General features: G+C 38.8%; 1 protein-coding gene across 5 annotated transcripts in view; it reads left to right on the forward strand.

Moving 5' to 3' along the window:
* The first annotated feature begins 8,227 nt into the window (after window positions 1–8,227).
* The window catches only part of THOC2 (THO complex subunit 2), a 51,375-nt gene continuing 38,094 nt past the window's right edge, over window positions 8,228–21,508 (forward strand). For 3 of the 5 annotated variants that reach the window (XM_085230462.1, XM_085230466.1, XM_085230465.1), the window contains exons 1-7: window positions 8,229–8,410; window positions 13,848–13,906; window positions 14,746–14,837; window positions 16,575–16,626; window positions 18,343–18,413; window positions 19,722–19,843; window positions 20,702–20,835. In XM_085230462.1, the coding sequence (XP_085086588.1) occupies window positions 8,349–8,410; window positions 13,848–13,906; window positions 14,746–14,837; window positions 16,575–16,626; window positions 18,343–18,413; window positions 19,722–19,843; window positions 20,702–20,835 (592 nt within the window). In that variant the 5' untranslated portion in view covers window positions 8,229–8,348. Of the gene's footprint in view, window positions 8,411–13,847; window positions 13,907–14,745; window positions 14,838–16,574; window positions 16,627–18,342; window positions 18,414–19,721; window positions 19,844–20,701; window positions 20,836–21,508 lie in introns of all 5 variants that reach the window. The other 2 variants (XM_085230464.1, XM_010715404.4) reach the window with 2 other exon arrangements.

The raw sequence follows: 21,508 nt of genomic DNA on the forward strand, positions 1-21,508 counted from the left end.
ATTCCCAGATAAACAAAAAAAGGAACTGAAGTTTTACAAAGATGAAATGTTTAGTGAGATAAAGTAATACCTCTCTCAATCTGATCGATCTACTTCATTCAGTAAGGAAAATCATCTTACTGGGTGGAAGTATAAGCATGAATAGATGCAGTGTGGTTTCCATAATACTGTGTACCTGCATGACATACTGTAATCTATTTCTTTCAGCTCATGTAATTTATACTACAAATAAGTGAAGAAACAAGTCTGTTACATTGAAAAGCACTGTGGGTGGTATGAACAGGAACACAGGAAGGAGTCATTATCCCTCTCCACTCAGCATTCACTACACCACATTTAGAATGCTGCGTTCAATACTAGGGAGCCCAGAACAAGAAAAACCTTGAACTGGGGTGAGATCAGCACTCCTCAGCCATCAGGATGGTGAAGCGTGGCTGAGGGAACAGGAAAGGCTTGCTCAGCATACAGCTTTGGAAGTACTTAACAGCAGCCTTCCAGCACTTGCTAAGAGGCTACCAAGAGGATGGAGGCAAGCTTTCCCAGGGGTGCCCGGTGGAATGGTAGACAATGTAGATAAACAGAAACAAACAAGGCCTTTCCTGACATAAGGACATTCAAGCAGTCTCCAAACTTGGAGAGTTTCATGACCAGACTTGGGCAACATGAACCGATCTCATGGCTGACCCTGTGGAAGGCTGGATTACATCGCCTCCTGAGATCCCCTCCAATCTGAATTATTCAGTGAATCTATAACAAAAAATCTTATAAAAATGAAAAATCATATCATACCAAATATCTTTCAGACTTTTTTTTTTTTTTTTTTACACAAATACATTCCATATTTCAATACGCTTCAGGACATTTGAGTCAGACAAATATGAACTAGACTGCAAACTAGTTCATTGACATGGACTGTTTAATCAATAATGGGTCACAAGTCACAGAAGTTAACATGGGAATCCACCTTTGTTGATATATTCTGTAAGAAATTAAGGTAACTTCTTATTTCTTACTAATCTTATTGACATCAGAATTCTGAAGCCCAGTCATGACCTTCAAATGCTAAGATTAACGGGTCCGTTACTATTGGGTTAATAAATGGAGTGGGAAAAGCTGTGTACTGCACAGCTAACATTTCAGAGTTGCAGCAGAAGCAGAAAATCAAATGCAAAAAAGGATAGAACAGTAACTTAACTAGGAACATTTTCTAATGAATATGGCACTACTAAATCGAATAACTGATAAAGAACAGATGCCTGAGATCTGTGTTTTTTTTTCTCTGAATTGCATCCAATGTTCTTGCTGTATTGCTGTTGGAGGAAGAGATGGAGTTGTTTGAAGGCAATATGGAAGTCTTGCATTTTCTTTTGATCCACAGAATACCATCTCTCTCTTCCAGAAAAGCATGACTCCCATCAGGCCTTTATTTCTTTTCATCAGCATGTGATAAACATCATTCCCATTACATTTCAGTGAAGGTAGTAGAAAGACTAAATGGAAGCTAGAAATATTTAGGGGTATCATCATACTACAGAAACAGGAAAAGTTGAAAAAAAACATAATGAGCTTTTTCTATTTCAGGTATAAGGTCTTAGGCAGGATATACTTTCCTGTAATTCCCAAATCTGTTAGTGATAAAATATCCTTAGCAAAATTAAAGCATGAAATAAAGGTGGTCGTACTTAATCCAATAACAGATGTCCCATATAAAAGTTTGCGTTTAAGTATGAAACAAAAGATCTTCGGGTGTTTTGGGATACTGCTAGCTGAAACTGCTTCCAAGTTCACTTGCATCTAATGCCAACTCAGGAAGAAGCATGGAATATTTACTCTCCTTTACTTTCTGAGCAGATGAGTAAAGATAAAAGCCAAATGGAGAGGAAAATGGTAAACATGTAACTAGTGATTTATTTTAGCTCTGTTTGAACTGATTAATGCAATAAATAATCATCTAGAGCTGGGATTTGAACTCAGCAAGCATTTGGCATATGAGCAGAAAACCACACATGGCCATAACTCCTTCATGCTGCAATATTTGCATTGGCTTACAGGTACTATACATTATGATTTAGTGGTACAGTCACTTGAAAAAGGCCATGTTTAAGGCAGTGCTTGCCTATCTCCTACTTTGTGTTCAGCACAGGCTGTCCCAATGGGAGAAAAGAGGAAGATAGGCACAAAGAGGGATACTATGAGGAACAAACATATCCCTTTTAGTTGACCAATCTGGTCTTTCAATTGCCCCACATCCTGTTGTGGATCTCTGAGAATTTTTGTAAATGGGGGAAAACTCAAAATAGCTGTCTAAATCTTAGAAGGGCAAACTTGTTTTTAGTCCTTGAATGCTTCATATTGCTGTATATGTAAGCAATATATGTGATGATTACTCGTAACAAAGGCAAGTTTATTTAAGAATACACTGCCTTTGGACTCTAGTCAGAAGATACCAGAAGAAAAAGAAACAGCGGAACAGAGAAACAACGAAGAGTGCTTTCTGATCTGGGACTGAGAATAAAGAGTCAGGACTGACAGTTTCAGAAATATCTTTTCTGTCTAACAGTCTGCAAGCCCCAAGTTTAGGAATTCAGGTTCTCTCTTGCATGATTATCTTTAGGCACAGACACTTCCATTTTAACGTACCTGATATCTGAGGTACAACGCAAATGAGTGCGTGGACCATGTTGATAAGAGTTTGACTCACCAAATGCAGGGCTGACCTTCAAACCTTCATATTTTCTCAGTATAGTAATACTCTTAGCTCTCACAATTAACAAATGTGAGGCAACTACAGTGTTCACACTTTCACCCACTAACATGTGCCAGAGGTAAGGGCCCACAAACATCAGTAACAGCCACACCTATCAGCTCCTGCAAGCTGCAGCTGTTGGTAAGCAGAGGCTGTTTTGGCAGACTTTGGCTCTCTGAGCTTCCAACAGCACCCAGCACCCAGCCCTCCAGTCTCCTCTGAACACATCCCAGACAGGAGGGACAGGAGCACAGAGCGTAGCACAGAGCGTAGCAAAGCGTAGCACAGACGTAGCACAGAGCGTAGCACAGAGCGTAGCACAGAGCGTAGCACAGAGCGTAGCACAGAGCGTAGCACAGAGCGTAGCACAGAGCGTAGCACAGAGCGTAGCACAGCTGCCTCAGAGTTCCTCAGACACCAGCATGGCCTCTGCCTCAGAGCTGCTGCACCAGACCTCAAGTGTGCAGGATTGAGGCTGATGATGTACTGAAGTTACCCGATGGCTTTTGCCAGCAAAATACCATAAATTCAAATACAGTGTTCTATGGGGTGGATGCTACATAAAGGTGTAATGATGTAGGGCCATCCTGCAGGACACCCAGCCATCAGGCAATCCAGCAAAAGATGAACAGGTCAGGAGTACCTGTTCTGCAAGTTGTACTCCTCCTTTCTGCAGCAGAGGACCCAGGTTATGCTGCAAGCCTCCCAGCTGCCTTGTTGGTGACACTGTCACTGTTCAGCTTGCAAAACTTGCAAAGCTCCTAACTTTGTCCATATTTTCAAACTCTAAATACTAATATCTGAAATTCTAATAACAGACTTTGATAGAGCACTTGCTAGGAAGGTGTATGTACTAGAAGACAAAGTGTTTCAAAATGTTTCTTAAAGCATTTACTATTTCTTTCTTGTGCCTTTGAAGCAGGCAAGAAGGAATCACCCCTGTTCTCAATGGCTCTGGGAGCACAACCCATTATAACAGCTCGTCCTCATCCTGCTGGGATTTCCCAGCAGGAACTGTGTTGCCAGTCTTTATTTCACAGCTAACATTTTATCAGTTAGTGAAGCTGTGATTAAAAAAACAATTCTCTTTTTTCCCCCATATTTCTAGATTTCTCAGTTCCATTGCTGAACCAGTGTTTTTATTTTTGCTTACTTATGCTGATCAGAGAAAGAAAACACCCTCCAAACGTCCAAAGAACCTTGAGGTAGATTGAAATACTCTCAAGTAAGTAACTATTCTAATTCCTGTCAGACACAATCTCAGTCTCAGGTCAGATGATGAAGTGCTCTCCAGATTAACAGCATCATTTTTAATAAAATAAGCCACCTTTTCACAGGTATTGTGTGGAAGAGAGCTTAGTAAGTATTCCTGCCCTCCATTCTCTACCAGAAGATGCATGAACATACACAGAACCAAAGAACCAAGAAGTGGAATGAAACTATTTCAAAACTCAGACCAGACCCTTTCCAGACCAGTGTAGTCAGGAAACTGAACCTGAATCTGTGGCTGATGGATACTAAGCCTAGTTATGAAAATACTCTGTTAGAAGATCTATTTGGCAGTCACTTATGTGAGAATGTTTCTCCTTTCAATAGCCCAGCTGAATAGAAACAGGCTGTACTAGATAATGTTTATTAGGAATCTTGTCTAAACAGCATTTACCAAATGGAAATCATCCCCTTTTTCTTTTGTGTGAGAATTCAGGAAATGTTCCCAGAAAAAAAATCCCCCACAAACAATCGAACTACAACAACCAAAATAAACAAACAAATAAAAAATCAACAAACCATAAAAAAAAAAACACAAAAACCCATGAATAACCACCAAACTGTGACTGATCAAAAATAAATTAATAAATAAAATTGCATATTTCAGGAATGTGGAATAATTAATTCTTACATAAATGTATTTTAAAAGACCCACAACAGTATTAAAGGACATTTTATTCCAAATTGCTACCCTTAAATGTCTGTGCAAGAGCAAAACCTTCTGCCGTTTGTACCTCACAGAGGATAATAAAGTTGTGCCTTGTCGCACAAGTTCATGAAGAAGGTTATTATAGAGGAAATGAACTGTTCAGACATTTTCTTTCTTCTGCTTTTGCACATTTACCCATAGTATTTATTTCAAAAACCAAGAGCATATGTATTTTTTTAAGATTAAGTTAACACTTACTTTCTTGTAACTGTGTATTTGCTGCAACATATACCACAGCTTTGAAAGCCTTATAGTTACAGTCAAGCTTAATAATAACTTACTGCTATCCAGCTGTTACCATAGAGCCCAATTGAGGTATTTTCTTTAATGAAGTTGGAAGAAATCTGAACTTTTTTTCTTTATTCAGGCTGGAAGGAGAGCAGGTGACTCAAGACTGCAGCGTAACACATAGTGGCTTTGCAAGCATCATTATTTTTCATTCTTTTTAAGACTTCTTTTTATCCAAATATTTAGACAGGTAAACGTAAGTTTATAAAAATAACAGAAGGAAATGAAATGCCAAAAGAAAATTCTCTGTAATAGATCCACCCTTGTTGAGATGGAAATCTCTAAGAATTTTTGAAATGAGAGAAACATCCTAGCTTTTAAAAAAGGTCTTTGATTCATTTACAGGAATCTTAGGATACCTCTGACACTCTTTCAAGCACACAAAAGCCTTGTGAATGGATGGAGAATAAACATTGGAGGCTGTTGTGTACCCATTCAAAGGTATGAATGTCTGTGTTTTAGGAGTTACATATCATAAGTAGAACAAGTTTTATACACATTCACAAAGTGCTTCTTTTAGCTCTACACAAATATTATGGACCCACATTATTCTCAGAGAGCACTGCAAAACAGGAGGGAACAGACAAGCTTGCAATGAGGGAAATTCCAACCTGATTCAAGGAAAAATCTCCTCAATACTCAAAATCTGTGAAGTCATCTCCTTAAAAGGATTTAAAACACTCAAGTAAGGCTTTGAGCAGCCCACTTATACCTGAAGCTGGTGGCTACCTAAAGGCCCTCCCAGCCTGAAGTATTTTATGATTGAAGAAGTTGTAACAATATAAATGGATAACATAAACATATGCATATTTGTAAAAAATACTAGGAAGCATGTGACAGCTAAATTAATTGCAAGAGAACTGCTAAGAGATATCTAAATTCTACTTTAGCCAACTGTCTAATCAATGGATATACAGATGGTATAGTATATCCAGGAGCTTGGCTGATGTAATTATTATATTGGAGTAATGAAAGAAAGACACTCACCCTATCCTAGGCTCACAAAATAGACTCCAGTGGAACAGATCTCCAGAAGAAATCCTTCCCCACTGGCAGTCAGCTCTGAAGTGGGTCTAGGAGAGGTGCAGCCAGGCTCCACCCTCTTCCTGCAGCACAGGTGATTTGCCCTCACCTGTGCTCCCGTGGCTGACTCACTGCTTGCCTCAGGTGATCAATCAGAGGTTCAGGCCGTGATTCAGCAGCCCCATACACCAACCGAGATACAGGTTTATTTAGATCCTTTATGAAGATTTGTATCAGGCTTTTCTTATATCCGTCTAAAACTGGAGAAAGCAAATAGTTTCAGAAATGCTAATGGAAGTAGTGGAAAGCAGATTTAGTCTAGAACAAATCTAGACTCTAAAACACAAGTCATAATTATACATTTATACGCACTTCCCACCTCTTTTTTCAGTGATCTAGTTATAACCAGGAAATTGGAGAAATATGGTCCTCTGTTTGACTATGATTTCTGAGAAAATACTTAGTTTCATGTGGATTTATAAGAAAATTCTTTATGAAGTGTATTATTCTATGTTTTTTGGCATTGTTTTAAATTATTTTTTATTAATTTTTATCATTTTATTAAAAACTGAAAAAAAGTTATTTGGAACTCAGAATGGCAATGTTTTGAAAACTGTGGATAATGTTGAGCTAGAAATCAATATTTATGTAAGAAAATATTTCATATTTCAGGACCTGACTGTGCAATCCTTTGCCTAAAAGGAAAACTCTGCTCATGCCTTGTCTGCAAGTCTCAGCTGATGTCACTAACTAGCGCAGACATACACAAGAATAGGCCCTGAACAGATTGTGAGTATATTACAAAGCACTTAGGATCATAGAATCATAGAATTGCTCAAGTTGGAAAAGACCTTCAAGATCATCAAGTCCAACCACAACCTGACCATACTCCCCTAACTCTAACAACCCTCTGCTAAATCATGTCCCTGAGCACCACATCCAAATGGTTTTTAAACACGTCCAGGGATGGTGACTCAACCACCTCCCTGAGCAGCCCATTCCAGTGCTTAACCACCCTTTCTGTAAAGAATTTTTTTCCTGATATCCAACCTAAATTTACCCCAGCGCAACTTGAGGCCATTTCCCCTGTCACCAGTGAGAAGAGACCAACCCCGCTCTCACTGCAGTCACCTTTCAGATATTGGAAGAGAGCAATAAGGTCTCCCCTCAGTCTCATCTTCTCCAGAACAAACAGCCCCAGTTCCTTCAGTCTCTCCTCATAGGCCACATTCTCCAAGCCCTTCACCAGCCTTGCTTCTTTGGACCTGCTCCAGCACCTCCATGTCCTTTCTGTACTGAGGTGCTCAAAACTGAGCACAGCACTCGAGATGAGGCCTCACCAGGGCCGAGTAGAGGGGCAGGATGACTTCCCTGGTCCTGCTCACCACAGCATTCCTGATACAAGCCAGGATGCCATTGGCCTTCTTGGCCACCTGGGCACACTGCTGGCTCACGTTCAGCCGACTGCCCATCAGCACACCAAGGTCCCTTTCCATCAGGCAGCTTTCCAGCCTCTCCTCCCCAATCCTGTAGGGTTGCCTGGGGTTGTTGTGACCAAAATGCAGGACCTGACTTGGCCCTATTGAAACTCACATAGTTAAACTCATATGCTTAGCACTCAAAGGAATGGCTGACATACAACACTTGCACAGATTTTCTACAGTTCTTTTCAGTGACCTTCACACTGTGAAGCTTTGGGAACCAAAACCTGCATACAACTCCCATCCTTTAAAAACCATCACGCTTCCATATTTGACTGATATACGCCAAGATTCGGGTGACAGCCACACAGATACGAGACCTGCTGAAAGCCTCGTGCATTCTGCATATGGTCCCAAGCACATTTCTACAATCTTTAAGAATCAGCTCTCCATTAATCACTGCCATGGCTACGTGAACTGAGAACACGCAGCGCCAATCGTTTCTCTCTCCTCCACAGCTGAATAAGCTGTATGCTTCAGCACCACGCTGAAATTATGCAAGCCCGTATTTCAAAACACAACGTTTTGTCTCCGAGTTATAACACTGAAGGAAAACGGCAGTTATGAAACGCACAGTTCTCACACCGCATCTGCAACGCCCTCCTCAGCACGAGGGGGCGGCGCGCGGAACGGCGCATGCGTCACAGCGCCATTACCGGGCCCGGTGACGTCACTCCTCGGGGCGTTGCGGAGCACGCGCCGTTGCGGCCCTGCGCGCGCCGTCTCCTTAGGTACGGCGCGGCCGTCCCGTCGTGCCTCGCGGGCCGCAGCGTCCCCTCTGACCTGCGCCCGTCGCTCCCGCATCCGGGCTTCTCGGCGCCACACGGGGAAGATGGCGACCGTGCTCCCCGCCGAGTGGATAAAGAACTGGGAGAAAGGGGGCAGGAACGAGTTGTGAGTGCTGGGCCGGGCGCGGGAGGGCGGCGGGGCGCCGGCGGGCCTTCGGTCTGCGGGAGGGAGAGAGGGGCGGGGGGCGGGGAGGTGGGAGCGGGCGGCAGGACGCGGGGCCGCGGCTCGGCGCTGGGGGATGAACCCGTGCGAGGGCGGGGGCCGGGCCGGGCCTGCTACGCGCCGCCGGGCCGCTCTGCCGGTACCGGGCCTGGCTCGGCCGGCTCCGAGCGCCCCCTCCCGCTCTGGACCGGGCCGCGGCTGTCGGCGCCTCGTAACGTTCCCGTTTCACCGGCCCCGCGCTGCCCGTCTCCTTAGTGGAAGGCTCGGCCGCCGTTTCGCTGTTTCTGCCCGTTCCCGGCCTCCTGGCGCTGTGCCGCTTTAGTTCAGCCTTGGTGGGGTCGGCCGGTTCCAGTTATCCTAGGGAGGAATCGAGCACCAAAGGGACTGGGTGCAGCTTCCCACATCGATCCAGCTGTGCTGTGGGCTTGCTTTTCACGGCTTTCTATCCTCTATAGCGATTTCTGGTCTGGCCGTTTGCTCACACGTCATTCACCAGGCTGTCAGTTTTCCTTTACAGCATCAGTTTTGACAAGAGTGCCCAACTTACTGTGTGCTCTTACGTGATTGTACTTTAGTCTTTCTGTTTCCTTTAGCTCTTTATTATAACTAAAAAAAAATCCTGAGATTTCAAATATAGGCAAATATTGGGGAATCATTTTATGGGAAACATTGTGTGGTATTTTTGCTCCTTTTGACTTTTTTTTGCTCATGTATCTAGATTCTGCAGTTAGGATTGATGATTGCCCTCATATTTGAGGAAAGTTAATGGGGTAGAGAATAAACGCAGAAGCGCTCTGTACAAAACTCTGCATTCACCTGACTCTCTGTTTTATAGTGAAGGAACCTTCTTATGGCTGTGTCACTGCTTTGCTTGAACTGTGCTGGAGTTCACATGTTTCTGTGTGTGTGATACAAGGCCAAAGAAAGTCTGTTCAGTTCCTGAATTCTGAAAAATAAAAACTTAAGTGTTCAGGAGCCCCCAGATAATGGAGGTTTGCACTGACTTTAAAGCAACGACTGCACAACAACAGCTGGACGATCCTTAGGCAATAAATAAGGAGACTTTTTATTGAAGTTGGTTAAACTTCTGTATGAACAACAAAGGATAACGTGTATGAACATACATACTGATGTCTTTAGAAAATGTGCTAGTGGCTCTAGTAAAATGTGGTTTTGTACGTGATGTGCTGTACATACAGATCCACTTTTTTTTTCCCATAGTGGCCCTTGAGTCATTTTTTTGCCTTGTCAAATAAGATGATGATTTTTATAACTTCCCTGTTATGATCACTGAGGTTATATTGAGCCTGAGGACAGCAATGTTCTACTGGATCAGTTAACAACAGTTGCACTGTTTCAACTGAATTCTCAGAATTTGAGCTGTGGGAAGGCTATGGACAAACCTCTTGTGGGTCTCCCTTTCTCCTTCAGTCGTACTTCTTAAACATGACTGTGAAGGAAGCGTGAACCTCCTGTGGGGGCAATAAAATTAGTGAAATTCCTCTACTGTGGCCCTTATGCCAAATGGAAATACACTGTTTCAGACGTGATGTTAACAGTAGCTTGCAAGAAATGCCGTTAGTTCTAAAGGCAATGTGATTGCAGCTGGATAAAAGTTGTCAGCTTTATGAATGTGAAATATGCATGAAATTATTTTCTAGGCACAAGAGAATGCATCTGTAGCCATTGTCCTGGAGAACTTCGTAAGAAACCACACTTTCTGGGGGGAACTTCCTAGTATTTAACTTAGCCTTTGTTTTTCCAAAACTTATCTCCTATTCATTTCTTCTAACTGCATGCAAATAAAACTATTATACTCTCTATCCAAACCAAAACACAGAAAATATTTTTAAGTGTTAAATTAAAAGGTAAGTAGATGTAGTTATACTTCTTGTTTTACCAAATTGCTTATCTAAAACAAAGACCCAAAAATATAAATTAAGTAGAAATATTTATTTACTGGGTTATTATCCAAGATTTGATTAGGTCAGCCTGTGTTAGTATTTTGGCAGTGTACTGAAAAAAGTAAATGATTTGCCTTTAGTGTTTTGGCTTGCACTGCAATTACCAACAAATGCTTAAGGTGGTTGCTGTTGTGTGTTCTTACATAGTCCTGAGATGTGTGGTAGTGCTCTGCCTATACTGTAAGATGTACAGATTTAAAATATAACTGTAGTCTTTTGGAGGTTCTGTTAGTTTAAAATAAAAAAAAAAAATTACTTGTAAAGAAAATGAAATACAGAGTTGTTCCTAAAGAAACGCAGTAGTAAAATCAGTTTTTGACTGACTATCTTCTATATTTTCTTTATCTCCTATGGGAAAGAGTAAACTTTATTATTTCTGATGTGATCCCTTTGTCCTCATGGTTTGGCAGTAATGGCCAAAACCCAAAAGATGAAGGTTTTGTATGTCCTAGAATGTCCCAAGTGAGTAGGTAAGGTGGCATTCTGGAGTCTACAGATAGAGACCATGCACTTCTTGGACACTGTTGAGCTTTTCTATTTAATTAACCCAGCCACCAGTGTGTAATAATATCTGATATGGATACGTGTAGTAGTTTTGAGGTTTTTTTAGTTACCAAAACCAGAGGTTTGTCACAATGCGGTCATCACGTCTCTTCTTTTTGTTCAGATCCTTTTCTGTCTAAATTCTTTAACATTATTTAAATTCTGTATATTTGTTTTGCTACTGCAAGGTAGGTGTGGAGATTGAGTTGGCACATGTGAGTGACTGCTTAGTGTGCTTAGGATCCTATCTGTTTGTGTATACACGTACTGTCCTTTTGTATTGACATTGTATTGTCTTCTGCGATGCCTTGTGCAGCAAGGTGCTGGTGTATGGCTATAGCATATAGGAACATAGGCAACACACACAATGGCAAGTGCTTATGGGATTGCTTTTGCTTGTTGTTTTTTTTTTTGGTGTGTGTGTGTGTGACAGATCAAACAGACTGAAGGGAGAAGCAGGACTTCAGTAGTGTGCTCAGCTGGCCGTTTATGCAATATGTTAAACTTCAGGATAAACTGAAGAAGCTCAATGTTCAGTTTGAGATTTTGAGACACAAATCATTCTGGCCCTCCCACAGTGTTCGTTATTCTGTGTGCACGAGGCGTGTCATAATGTGGAGTAGCAATTAGAGGGCTGAGAGTCAGGCAAGCAGACTTGAGTTGTAGTTTGGCCAACCTAGCTGCAAAATGCCTCTGTTTGTGTTTCAGCTCAACAAAAGAGCTATCTGCATCAGTGAAGTTTTGCATTTAGTCAATATTTGCAGACACGTGCACTTCATGATAACTTCTGCCGTATGCTACGTGTGAGATGTAGTTGTGTGTGATTGGGAACCTTAGTTCAACTTCTGGCTCTGTGCAAACTTGTTGTGTTGAGCACCTACAGAACTTTGGAGCTGCTGCTGTTTAAACAAACGCAGCCCATCTTCATCCAATACAACTTTTTTTTTTTCACATTATTTTTTTTCAGCAGTGATTCTTTTTGTTGTTGCTTTTGAATGTTTACTTCCTGGCTTATTCTCTCCTCTAAGTGCAGTTCAGATTTATTACATACTTTGTACTCAGGTGGGATGTAGTAGAATAGAGAATTTACACATCCTAAACTTGCAGAAATGATCCAGAGTAAAGTTAAGAGTTGTAAACCTTTTGATGTTTGGACTGCTGAACTGAAAGCTGGACCTGATAAGTTTCCATTTTCTGGGCTTTAAGTGGGAAAATGTTGTTTCTTTTTTTTTTTTCTTGGTTGGTTAATCATACAGATATTGGTGGTTTGTATTCTTGTGGAAGGGCTGATGTTTTGATCTTTAACTTCTGTACTCAGCTAAGACTGGATAACTAATCTCGTGGCTTTTTGGTACTGGATGGGAGCTTCTGCCTTGTCTTCCTTCCTTTCTGCTCCCTTTACTCTGGTGACTTCTTGACAAGCTGATAATTCTGTAGAATCTGAGGTTTCGCCTCCCTGTTATTTGTGTGCAGAGCTTAAAAACGATTCCTTCATTCACACCTTCTGCATGGAGTAGCAATCTAAATTTTAGGTCCGACTTGAATTAAATTTAATATTCTCATTGAGAATGGCTGAAAAAACCCACTTCAAAAAGAAGTAGTGCATTTAGCATTACCATTTACCATTTGTGAAAAATGAAATATTGTCCATTACTTTGCACTGGCTTTTCTGGTAATTTAGGAATGTATTTCGTTTTGTTCAATAGCATTAGAGATGTCATTGCCCTGGCATCACTTTTTGCTCAGATTGCATGTTTCTTATGATCATATCCTGCTTATGTGTAAAACTAACCACGTTCCAGTTGTCTTTAAAAGGTAAATATGCCTTGCTGTTGCTTAATATTATTCTTTGATTGCTGGAACAGTGGTTTAGTCCTGCTGGAGAGGTAATCTATGCAGGATACAAATAGGAGGAGTGATGGATTGCTACCAAATCCTCCTTTATGATTTATTTTTCCGTAATGAGACTCTGTAGCAGTTGAACTTACTTGCCTTGTTAGATAATGTTAAAGAATTGGTCAGGTAGGAGACTGCAGACTTAGTATGTAGGTAGGAATACAATGTAACTCTGGTACTGTCTTCAGTTTGTTCTTATGGAAAGTTCTTCTGGAAGAGTTGTAAACTTGACTGAAAATTTGCAGGTGTGAATAAGGTTATTAGAGGATATCCTTTGGTGGCTGTAATAAAGGAGGTAAATCACCACCTTTTGAGCACTGATGTTCGTTAAGGTGAAGCTGCTTGTTTTTGCGGCCTCCTCCTGGAGTGAAAATAGTAATGGAAGATGAAGTCCTTGGAAGCTTGGGATGCACGTCTGTCTCTAAGCCTTCAGTGCCACATGGCCTGCTACTGCAGCATTTACTTTATCATGCAGGGAGCTAGAATTTTATTTTGTGGACCAGACTGTATGGTATTTAGTGTGCTTTTTACATATGGCTGATTTGCTTAAGGAGTGACTTTGACAGTGACCAAGAAAACAGAACAGAACAGGCCTTTGCAGCCTGTAGTGAATCCTAACAATATGTTACACTATGTACTTAGAGATAGAAGTCTGTTTTATTCTTGCTAAAGCACTGCATAAGGAAATCCTGTTTGTGTTGGTGTTAAAAATTAGTGGTCAGAATTTTCCTGTGACTGAAGCATGAAGGTCCCATTCTGTATGGGATGTATTGGGAGCTTCGTGTTTCTTTGCCCTTTATTTTCTCCTGTGAATTAGTGTATATGAAAACCAAAATGTACTTAGGCACTTAAACTGACTTGAATTAAAATTATTTTAGCCAGAACAACAACAGCCCTGAAACACTTGTGGGTTATCTACTGCTAATTTCCTAGTATCTAACTATTTTAAAATATTGTTAATATTTTCTTTACTACAGTTTGCAACTGTGTCGCGCTCTCAGTGAAGACAAAAGCCATGACAGCCTCAGTTTCAGAGGTAAGTTGTGTTTGTTTTGTTTTCCTTTATCTTTGAAATTAAAATTCCTTTTTTTTTTTTTTAAATTCTTGCTTTAGGAAATCTTTGAAATTTAAAGGAAAAGTTTTGATTTGCTCTGCAGTGGATGTGCTCATGGAAAGTACTATTTGTTGAGCAAACTGCATGGTGCAAGTTGGAAGCATGGAATTCTAACATTTCTTGTACATCAAAAATATAGCAGTTTTTTTTTTTTTTAAAGAACACTTTCTTATGAGCTGACCGTAGCTGTTTTTGCAACCACCACATTGTAACATTGCAGGATTTTTCTCAGTTGTAATATCTGTGCTTAATATTTCAGTACAATGTAAGCTTTTGTAAACTAGTTTTCTTCAATTGTGGCAGACTTTTGTAATAATTAGAAGTCCTTCTGAGGCATTTTTCTCCTGTTAAGTTTTCACTTTCTGAAAGAGAAATAGTTTTTGACAGCATATGTGTTATGATATAAAACGTTCTGAAATAAAATCCAATACTCGTGAATTCTAAGCTAAAGGTATCTAAGTCAACAGCAAAGATTCAAGTTGTTATGTTCACAACTGCAGTTTTTCATCCTGTTTTACTGTTATTCAGTAAACTCATGAGAATAGATAGTCTTTTACTTTCTGCTTTTGTGAAGTTGCAGACATTGATGGTCAACTTCAGTCTGTCAGAGGCAGTAAAATAATCCCTCTTATGAAGAGCTGTGTGCCTCTTTACTTGTCAAGTGTCTGAAGTCTACAGCACTATCATACACATCCATGGCTTTAGAATGTAGACCAAGAGGTACCTCGTTTGTGCTTCAATAATCTGTTTTCTTTCGACAGATATCCAGCAGGCTTTGTATGAGCTTTCATCTCATGTTGTTAGAGGAAACTTGAAGCATGAACAAGCTTCTGGGGTTCTTGCTGATATTATAGTAAGTTTATATTTGTATTGATTTGCTTACTGAATTTTTAGTCCATTATAAAGTCTGAATGAGAATTAAGATGGATGATATTCAAGAAGATAGCTTTTCATGTCTAAAAAGTTGTCAAATCCTTTTTCTTTTCTGTCATTTGAGATATATGCAGGCTGTCAGTGTTTCTGTTTTTTTTTCTGGCTTTTGTGGTGTGTAGCTATGTTCATGTTTAGCATAAATTACAAATTAGGTAATTTAAGGCTATGTGAAGACTGAAGTTTTTTGTAAATGCTAGAAATAGGTTTAATTGCTTATGCAGCATGACAGTGATGCCACCTACCTTTTTTTCTTAATTTATGTATTAGTGTAACAGCAAGCTTACTTCTGGTTCTACAGCTGAGATGGCCAGATCACCTTCAAAACTGTTTGTTTATTGCTACTGTTTTTGCATATATTGAGATATGTATTTGTGTATGGAATAGATACATTAGGTACCTATGCACGTGCAGACACGCATAATGAAAATAAACTTCATAATTTTAAAGATCCTTTCCTAAATCTAGAGTACAAACCCTTTAATCTTTTGTGTATGACACATTTATTGTAGAAGGGTACTGGAAATTGCAGGATGGAAAAACAGGTTTTCTAGGAAAGCTTTAGAGCTGCATGATATGTTTCTATTTTTTTTAAATTATAAACTCTCACTTATCTGCAACTCTCTTGCTTTAAAACTTGCCATGATTGCTATTTAGGACTGAGACTTTGACATGGGCAAATGTACCTAAGAACTTCCTGTTAGTTATCCCTATCACACACCTGCCTTTGTCCAGGAATAACACTAAGTGCTCATGGGTAACTTAAGAAAAAAACCACACAGAATTAGTGCTGGTTTGATGGCAGGTTTAATGCTGTGAGTCAGTCGCCTCATTTGGATATTAAGTGGGAAGCTGTTCAAAGGTGGGATGTTCCTTGAGGGCAGCTGTTAGTTGGCGTTTCTGTTTTCTGAAAATACTTAATTGGCTGTTGGGGTGTGAGGTGTGCAGAATGACGTATATGAAAGTGTGTGTGTGCACAGTTATTAGAAGCAAATAATCCGACATTAATGTAATATCAATTATTTTACAGTCTTGTAATTTGGGCATTTTAGATTTCATTCTCAGTGTTTATTATTACTGTGCATATTACTATGCTATATTACAGAGGTGTATGCAGTAAGTTGTATGTGATTCTTTAAGAAAATTGTTGTGAGTTTTTGTAAAGACTGAACTTTTTTTGTTTGGTATTCCAGAGTGAGAGAATCACTGGGGTGGAGGTGGGGGAGGGCAGAAGGATATCTTTTTTTTCTTAAAGTTCACACGCCTGTATTCTTCCCCTCCTTTCTCCCACATGGTTCATAAGCAAAGACAGAACTTATTTCTAGAAATCGGTTGCTATGTACACGTAGAAATGAAAGAAATTGATTAGTGGTGGATTCAGATTTTCAGATTTTAAATGTCTAATATGTATGTAGACTTGTCTGTCAGGGAATTATTTCAGATGTTTCCCAAATATTCTTACTGGGTCTCTTGGAAAATCTTCACTGCAATCAGTAATTACTCACTATTTATGTATTGTTAATGGGCCACTTCATTTAATACTGCATTATTAATCTGAATGTTTTGATCAAATATTCTTTTATGCAGTAGAGTAAGGATTTTCAACGTCCATGTTGTAAATTCTGTATTTACTATGTGTGTTCTTTTTTTTCCTCATTAGGAATTTCGTGAGGACATGCCTTCCATCTTAGCTGATGCATTCTGCATATTAGGTAAGCTGTGAGCTTCCTTTCTGCACTGTGACAGATTTGAAGGAATACATGCTTTGTGCATTTAATTGTTCATTTCTGCAGGATTTCTCATTTGATCTGCAAAGCATGACTTAATTACAAAATGTATTCATTCTTGTTCAGTGCTTCTGTATCTAAGTTCTTAATGTCTTTTTATTCTGCTTTGTTCTGTTACAGTTTCTAGATATCTTTACCTACTAAGTGGAGTGGAAATGGCTCTGCCGAGAGAAGTGAAAGGAGCTGGATGCTAGTTAGTGCAGCCAGTGACTGAGTGTAGTTATAAGTGTTTAAAATCAATTGCATTACTGGTGTGCCATCTTCTGTTCTCAGAATGGGTTCTGTAAAGATTATCTCCACTGTCACTGTTAGTTAACGACAACTCAGTAGATTTTAGAGATGTGTACTTCTTACTTTGGTAACTTCTGGATTTTTGTGTTGCATTTTGTTGATCCAAAGCTGTTTCTGTCATTATTAGGATTTTAATATCCGTTTTTCAGATCACACTTTAACATCTTGCTCTGTGGTCCTTCTCAACAAATCTCAGTGAATTCTGTTGCCAGTCTGTTCATCACAGATGTGGGTTCAGCCAGTGCTGAGCCTGGCTGTGCACAATCAGTTACACTTTAATACGTAGCATGAATTCTGCAACTTGTAATTCATACTTCTTGGTTATTTCATTGCTGATATTTCTGTCTACTTGCATCATTATTTTCTTTGCAAAAATTAGGTTTTTATAACAGTATATATCAGTTTATATGACAGTATAGCAGTGCTATACTGTCAGCCTTTACTGTTCAGCTGAGTTAGAGAACTTGAATGGGTGCTCCTTGAACTACTTGAAAAACTGAAATTAATGTATCTGCTTGCTTCCCTAGCTGAAATTATGTAACCAAATGCCTCAAGTAGCAGAGGTAGTATGAGTGAGGGCTATGTTTCAAACTGCAGAGACAAAATGAAATTCAATGTAACTGCTTGCTTATTTTTTGACTGAGTTTAATGCTTTTTTTTTTCCCCTCTCTGGGCTGTATCTGTTACTATCAGGATTGCTTTCTTTTTTTCCCCCTGCAGGTAACATTCCATCTTACTGGGTTTTCCACTCCTTTTTACAGCTGTTCTAGATGAGCATTCTTCCTTGGTGATTGTTTTATGGCCTCTTCTCACAGGAATGAATTTCTGAATTGTATCCAGTCATTGACAAGAAAGAAAGAACTGAAATACAGAACTAAAGCTAGTAAAAGACTACTGACTGGGCAGTAAACAGCAGTTACTCTGAAGTCCAGGCAAAAGAGACTAGAACATTATGATATTAAGGCTAGGATCACCCAGTTTTCTTCAGCAATTTGTATTTCTATTCTTTCCATCTTATGATTCTTAATGCTTGCTATAAACCTTGTTCTGAGAGAAAATGGAAGTAATCATTGTTATGGTGCTCCTCTGGTTTCTCTTCTGTCTTTTCACATGATTTGTGGGTCTGTGAGATTTGTTAAAATATTGCATGGGCCTCAAAGTTAACTAAAAGATAACAGGAAGTTAGCAAGGTACAAACAAGATACTTTGCATTGTGTTGTTATTAGCACTTATCAGAGTAATAATTGAGGAAGAAAGTATTTAATTTGTTTGAATGTGACAGGCAAGTTTCCACAAGTAATGATTTCTTCTTTTTCTTCTTCCCCATTCTCTCATCTTCCTCTGTTCTAGATATTGAAACAAGTTGCTTAGAAGAAAAAACTAAAAGGGATTGTTTTACTCAGCTGGTGTTATCATGCTTGGTAAGTTGCATTTAGAAATTGTTTCAGTAAAAGTATACGCCAAAATCTGAGAAGATGATTTGCAGATTTTTAAAGATCTGTGGTTATGGTGGGTGAATTCTTTTCCTTATTTTTTTTTTTTTTGGAAGAGAAGTGTCTTGATAAAAATTGAAGATATGGCCCAACCTATGTCACACTTTTATTTTCCTGTTTTCATAAAATACTGCATGTAGTTTTAATGTTGTAGCAATGTGAACCCAAAGTATAATTTTGTCCAAGAGCACAAGCAAGGTTGCTTGTATACAAATAGTTCATTTACTTTCCCATTGTTTATAATGAAGTGCAAAACGTTTGTTGGAATCCAAACAACCTTGTTGCGCAGCAAGGTTGCTGCATTATTGTTCAGTAAGGAGTTTTTGGATGGAGGAAGAATATAACATAGAAATGATGAAATAAGAACTTAAAGTACGAGAAGTGCTATCAGAAATAAGCTTTGGTTTTTCAGGAATGAGGGGAAATACAAGTAATTTTGATCCAGAGTTGTGTCCCACATTGTGAATGGAGACTCTTAAGTACCTAAAGGCATCTATGATTTGTTCTTTTTTTTTTTCTCCCCCTCCTTCTTTTGTTCTTTAATGAGAATTTTAAAAATCCTTAAAGCAGATGGAAGAGCAATACTGGAAGAAGGCTAGTAATCACATCTTTTAATTAGACCAGCTGATTAAGTAGGAGGTGGTTGTTACCTTTTCCTCTGTCTGTATTTTTCAACTACTTTAGCTAATCTAATGCCGAATGCTTTCTAAGTACCTTTATCTCTTGCATTATGGTGAAGTGAGATAGTTGTCCCTTGAGTTCCTCGAAGGAGTTTTGAGAGAGCTGAGCTTTTTTCCCCTCAGTTAAACAGAAACTTTGTTTCTGAAGTTCATTTTGTAGGACTTCTTTATGCAACCAACTCTTGTCTTTTGAAGTGGCATTCCTAATGATGTAGAATAAGCTTAACTTGTAAGAAAAATCATCATGTGAAATACAGGCTTTTCTTATGGATAATGGGAGAGTGGGCATAAGCTTTACAAATATGTGGTTCTTGTAATAACATCCCTGGGTGCTAAGCAATGTATAGTTTGTAACCAGCAGTTAAGCTCTACAGCTTGTTATTCAAGGTGTTCTTGTATGTGCCTTGTATCCTTATGAAGTTCCAGTTTGGGTTTAGTAATTTCCAGTTTTTGTTCTAAAGGCATTGTTATAAAATCAGTACGAGGATGTATGATGTGTATGTGTCTAGGTCTTCATAACTGACAAACTTGATGTGTGCTTCTGGTTTTCTTTTAGTATCTTGTATCCGATACTGTCCTAAAGGAGCGTTTAGATCCAGAAACACTGGAATCATTAGGACTTATCAAGCAGTCTCAACAGTTCAACCAGAAGTCTGTTAAAATAAAGACAAAACTATTGTAAGTTGGGGACAAGGGTTGGTTTTTTTTTTTCTTTTTTGTGTTTTTCTATTTTTTATTTTTTTGGAGTGTGAGGTGAAAAAGGGCAGTGGTATTTGATTTGGGAACAGTGTTTTCTAAGAAGAAACTTTAATAAAACACTCAGTTTTCTTTTAGGAAAAATGTTTTGCTGCACTCTTAGGAAATCACTGATAATACAACCTCAGTAGCCCTCTTCTGTTTCTCGAGAACATGGAAACTAAAGGCTGTTTTAACTTGACCTATGGCTCTGACCTTTTCTTTGCTACAGTGATTCTGGTTGTGCAGATTAAATACTTTTATTTTATTTGTCACAAATGTTAATTTGCAAAATATGAGCAAATTTTTGTTGCTGTGTCTGTTAAGGTCTGTTAAGCATAGGCATTTGGTGTTTCCATTAGTATATATTTTTATATATTCATTTCCATAGCGTATATTTTTGTGTATGTATATTTTTCTGCATGCAGCGTTTCAGTTTCTGTATCAAAGAATACTTAAAGCTACAACATGTCCCAGTGAGCAGAGTGCTGAGGTGATAGGTAGTTCTAAGACTGTCTTGCATAGGATGCAAGAACAGGATTCATTGTCAGTACAAACACAATCTTGCTTTTAAATGACCTAAATTTCAAATAAAAGAAGAGCTGGATTTATTTGGAGATTGCTTGCTCCCTTGAAGGTTTTTGTTTGACTGCATTCTCCAATTTTTCCAATAGCTGATAAAACTTACAATTTAGTAAATTGTATTCATGATTAGCAATATGTGTGGGAAACTTAATATTTATAAGATCATGAATAAACTGTACTGTGTGTCAATAACATTTGATTTCTCTTTATTTGCAGTTACAAGCAACAGAAATTCAATTTATTACGAGAGGAGAACGAAGGTTATGCAAAGCTGATTGCAGAACTGGGGCAAGACCTATCTGGAAATATCACTAGTGATTTAATCCTTGAAAATATCAAATCTTTAATAGGTAAGGGATTTGTTGGAGGAGTAGAGTCATTGATTTTCTTAAATGGTTTTAAAATTAAATGGTCTTAAAACAGTGGAGGGTGACCTTAGGCAGCTGTTTGAGATCATCTGGGGATCAAATGATCTGATGCAGGCATGCTGTGTTAACAACATGTATTGTTGTCTTTGACTGAATTATGACATTTGGAAGTTCCTGTTTCTTTGGGAAAACAGTTTTGCAAATGTTGTGTGGTTGCAATTAATTTAAATACTGTAATTTCAGTAGGTTCCACACATACCTTCTGAGTATCTGCTGAAATGAAGTCACAGAAGTAATATCTTCTGAGGATGTACCAGTTATCTTTTAGTAGATGGATTAGAAAGTAACAGTATTTTTTTGCTGCTTTACTGAATTCAGTGCATGAATATTCTAGTTCTGAAGAAGTTGAAAAAGTGGTTCTTCATGAAGGAACAAACGTTATTCTTATGTGTAATTCAGTTTGTGATTTTTTTTCTCCATATTTCTTAGTTGATTTGTGATAATAGTAGCACTGTGAAGTGTGAAATATAGAGAATTATAGGCATTTCCTGTTTTAAATATATTTTAGGCTTTCTTTACATAATGTATGTATTTCCATTATTGCTTATTTTATTCAATGACATTGCAGTTGTTCCAAAAGCTGTGCTAATATTTT

This window comes from Meleagris gallopavo, chromosome 9 (genome assembly GCF_905368555.1).
Source record: "Meleagris gallopavo chromosome 9, MGAL_WU_HG_1.1, whole genome shotgun sequence".
Classification (NCBI taxonomy): Eukaryota; Metazoa; Chordata; class Aves; order Galliformes; family Phasianidae; genus Meleagris; species Meleagris gallopavo.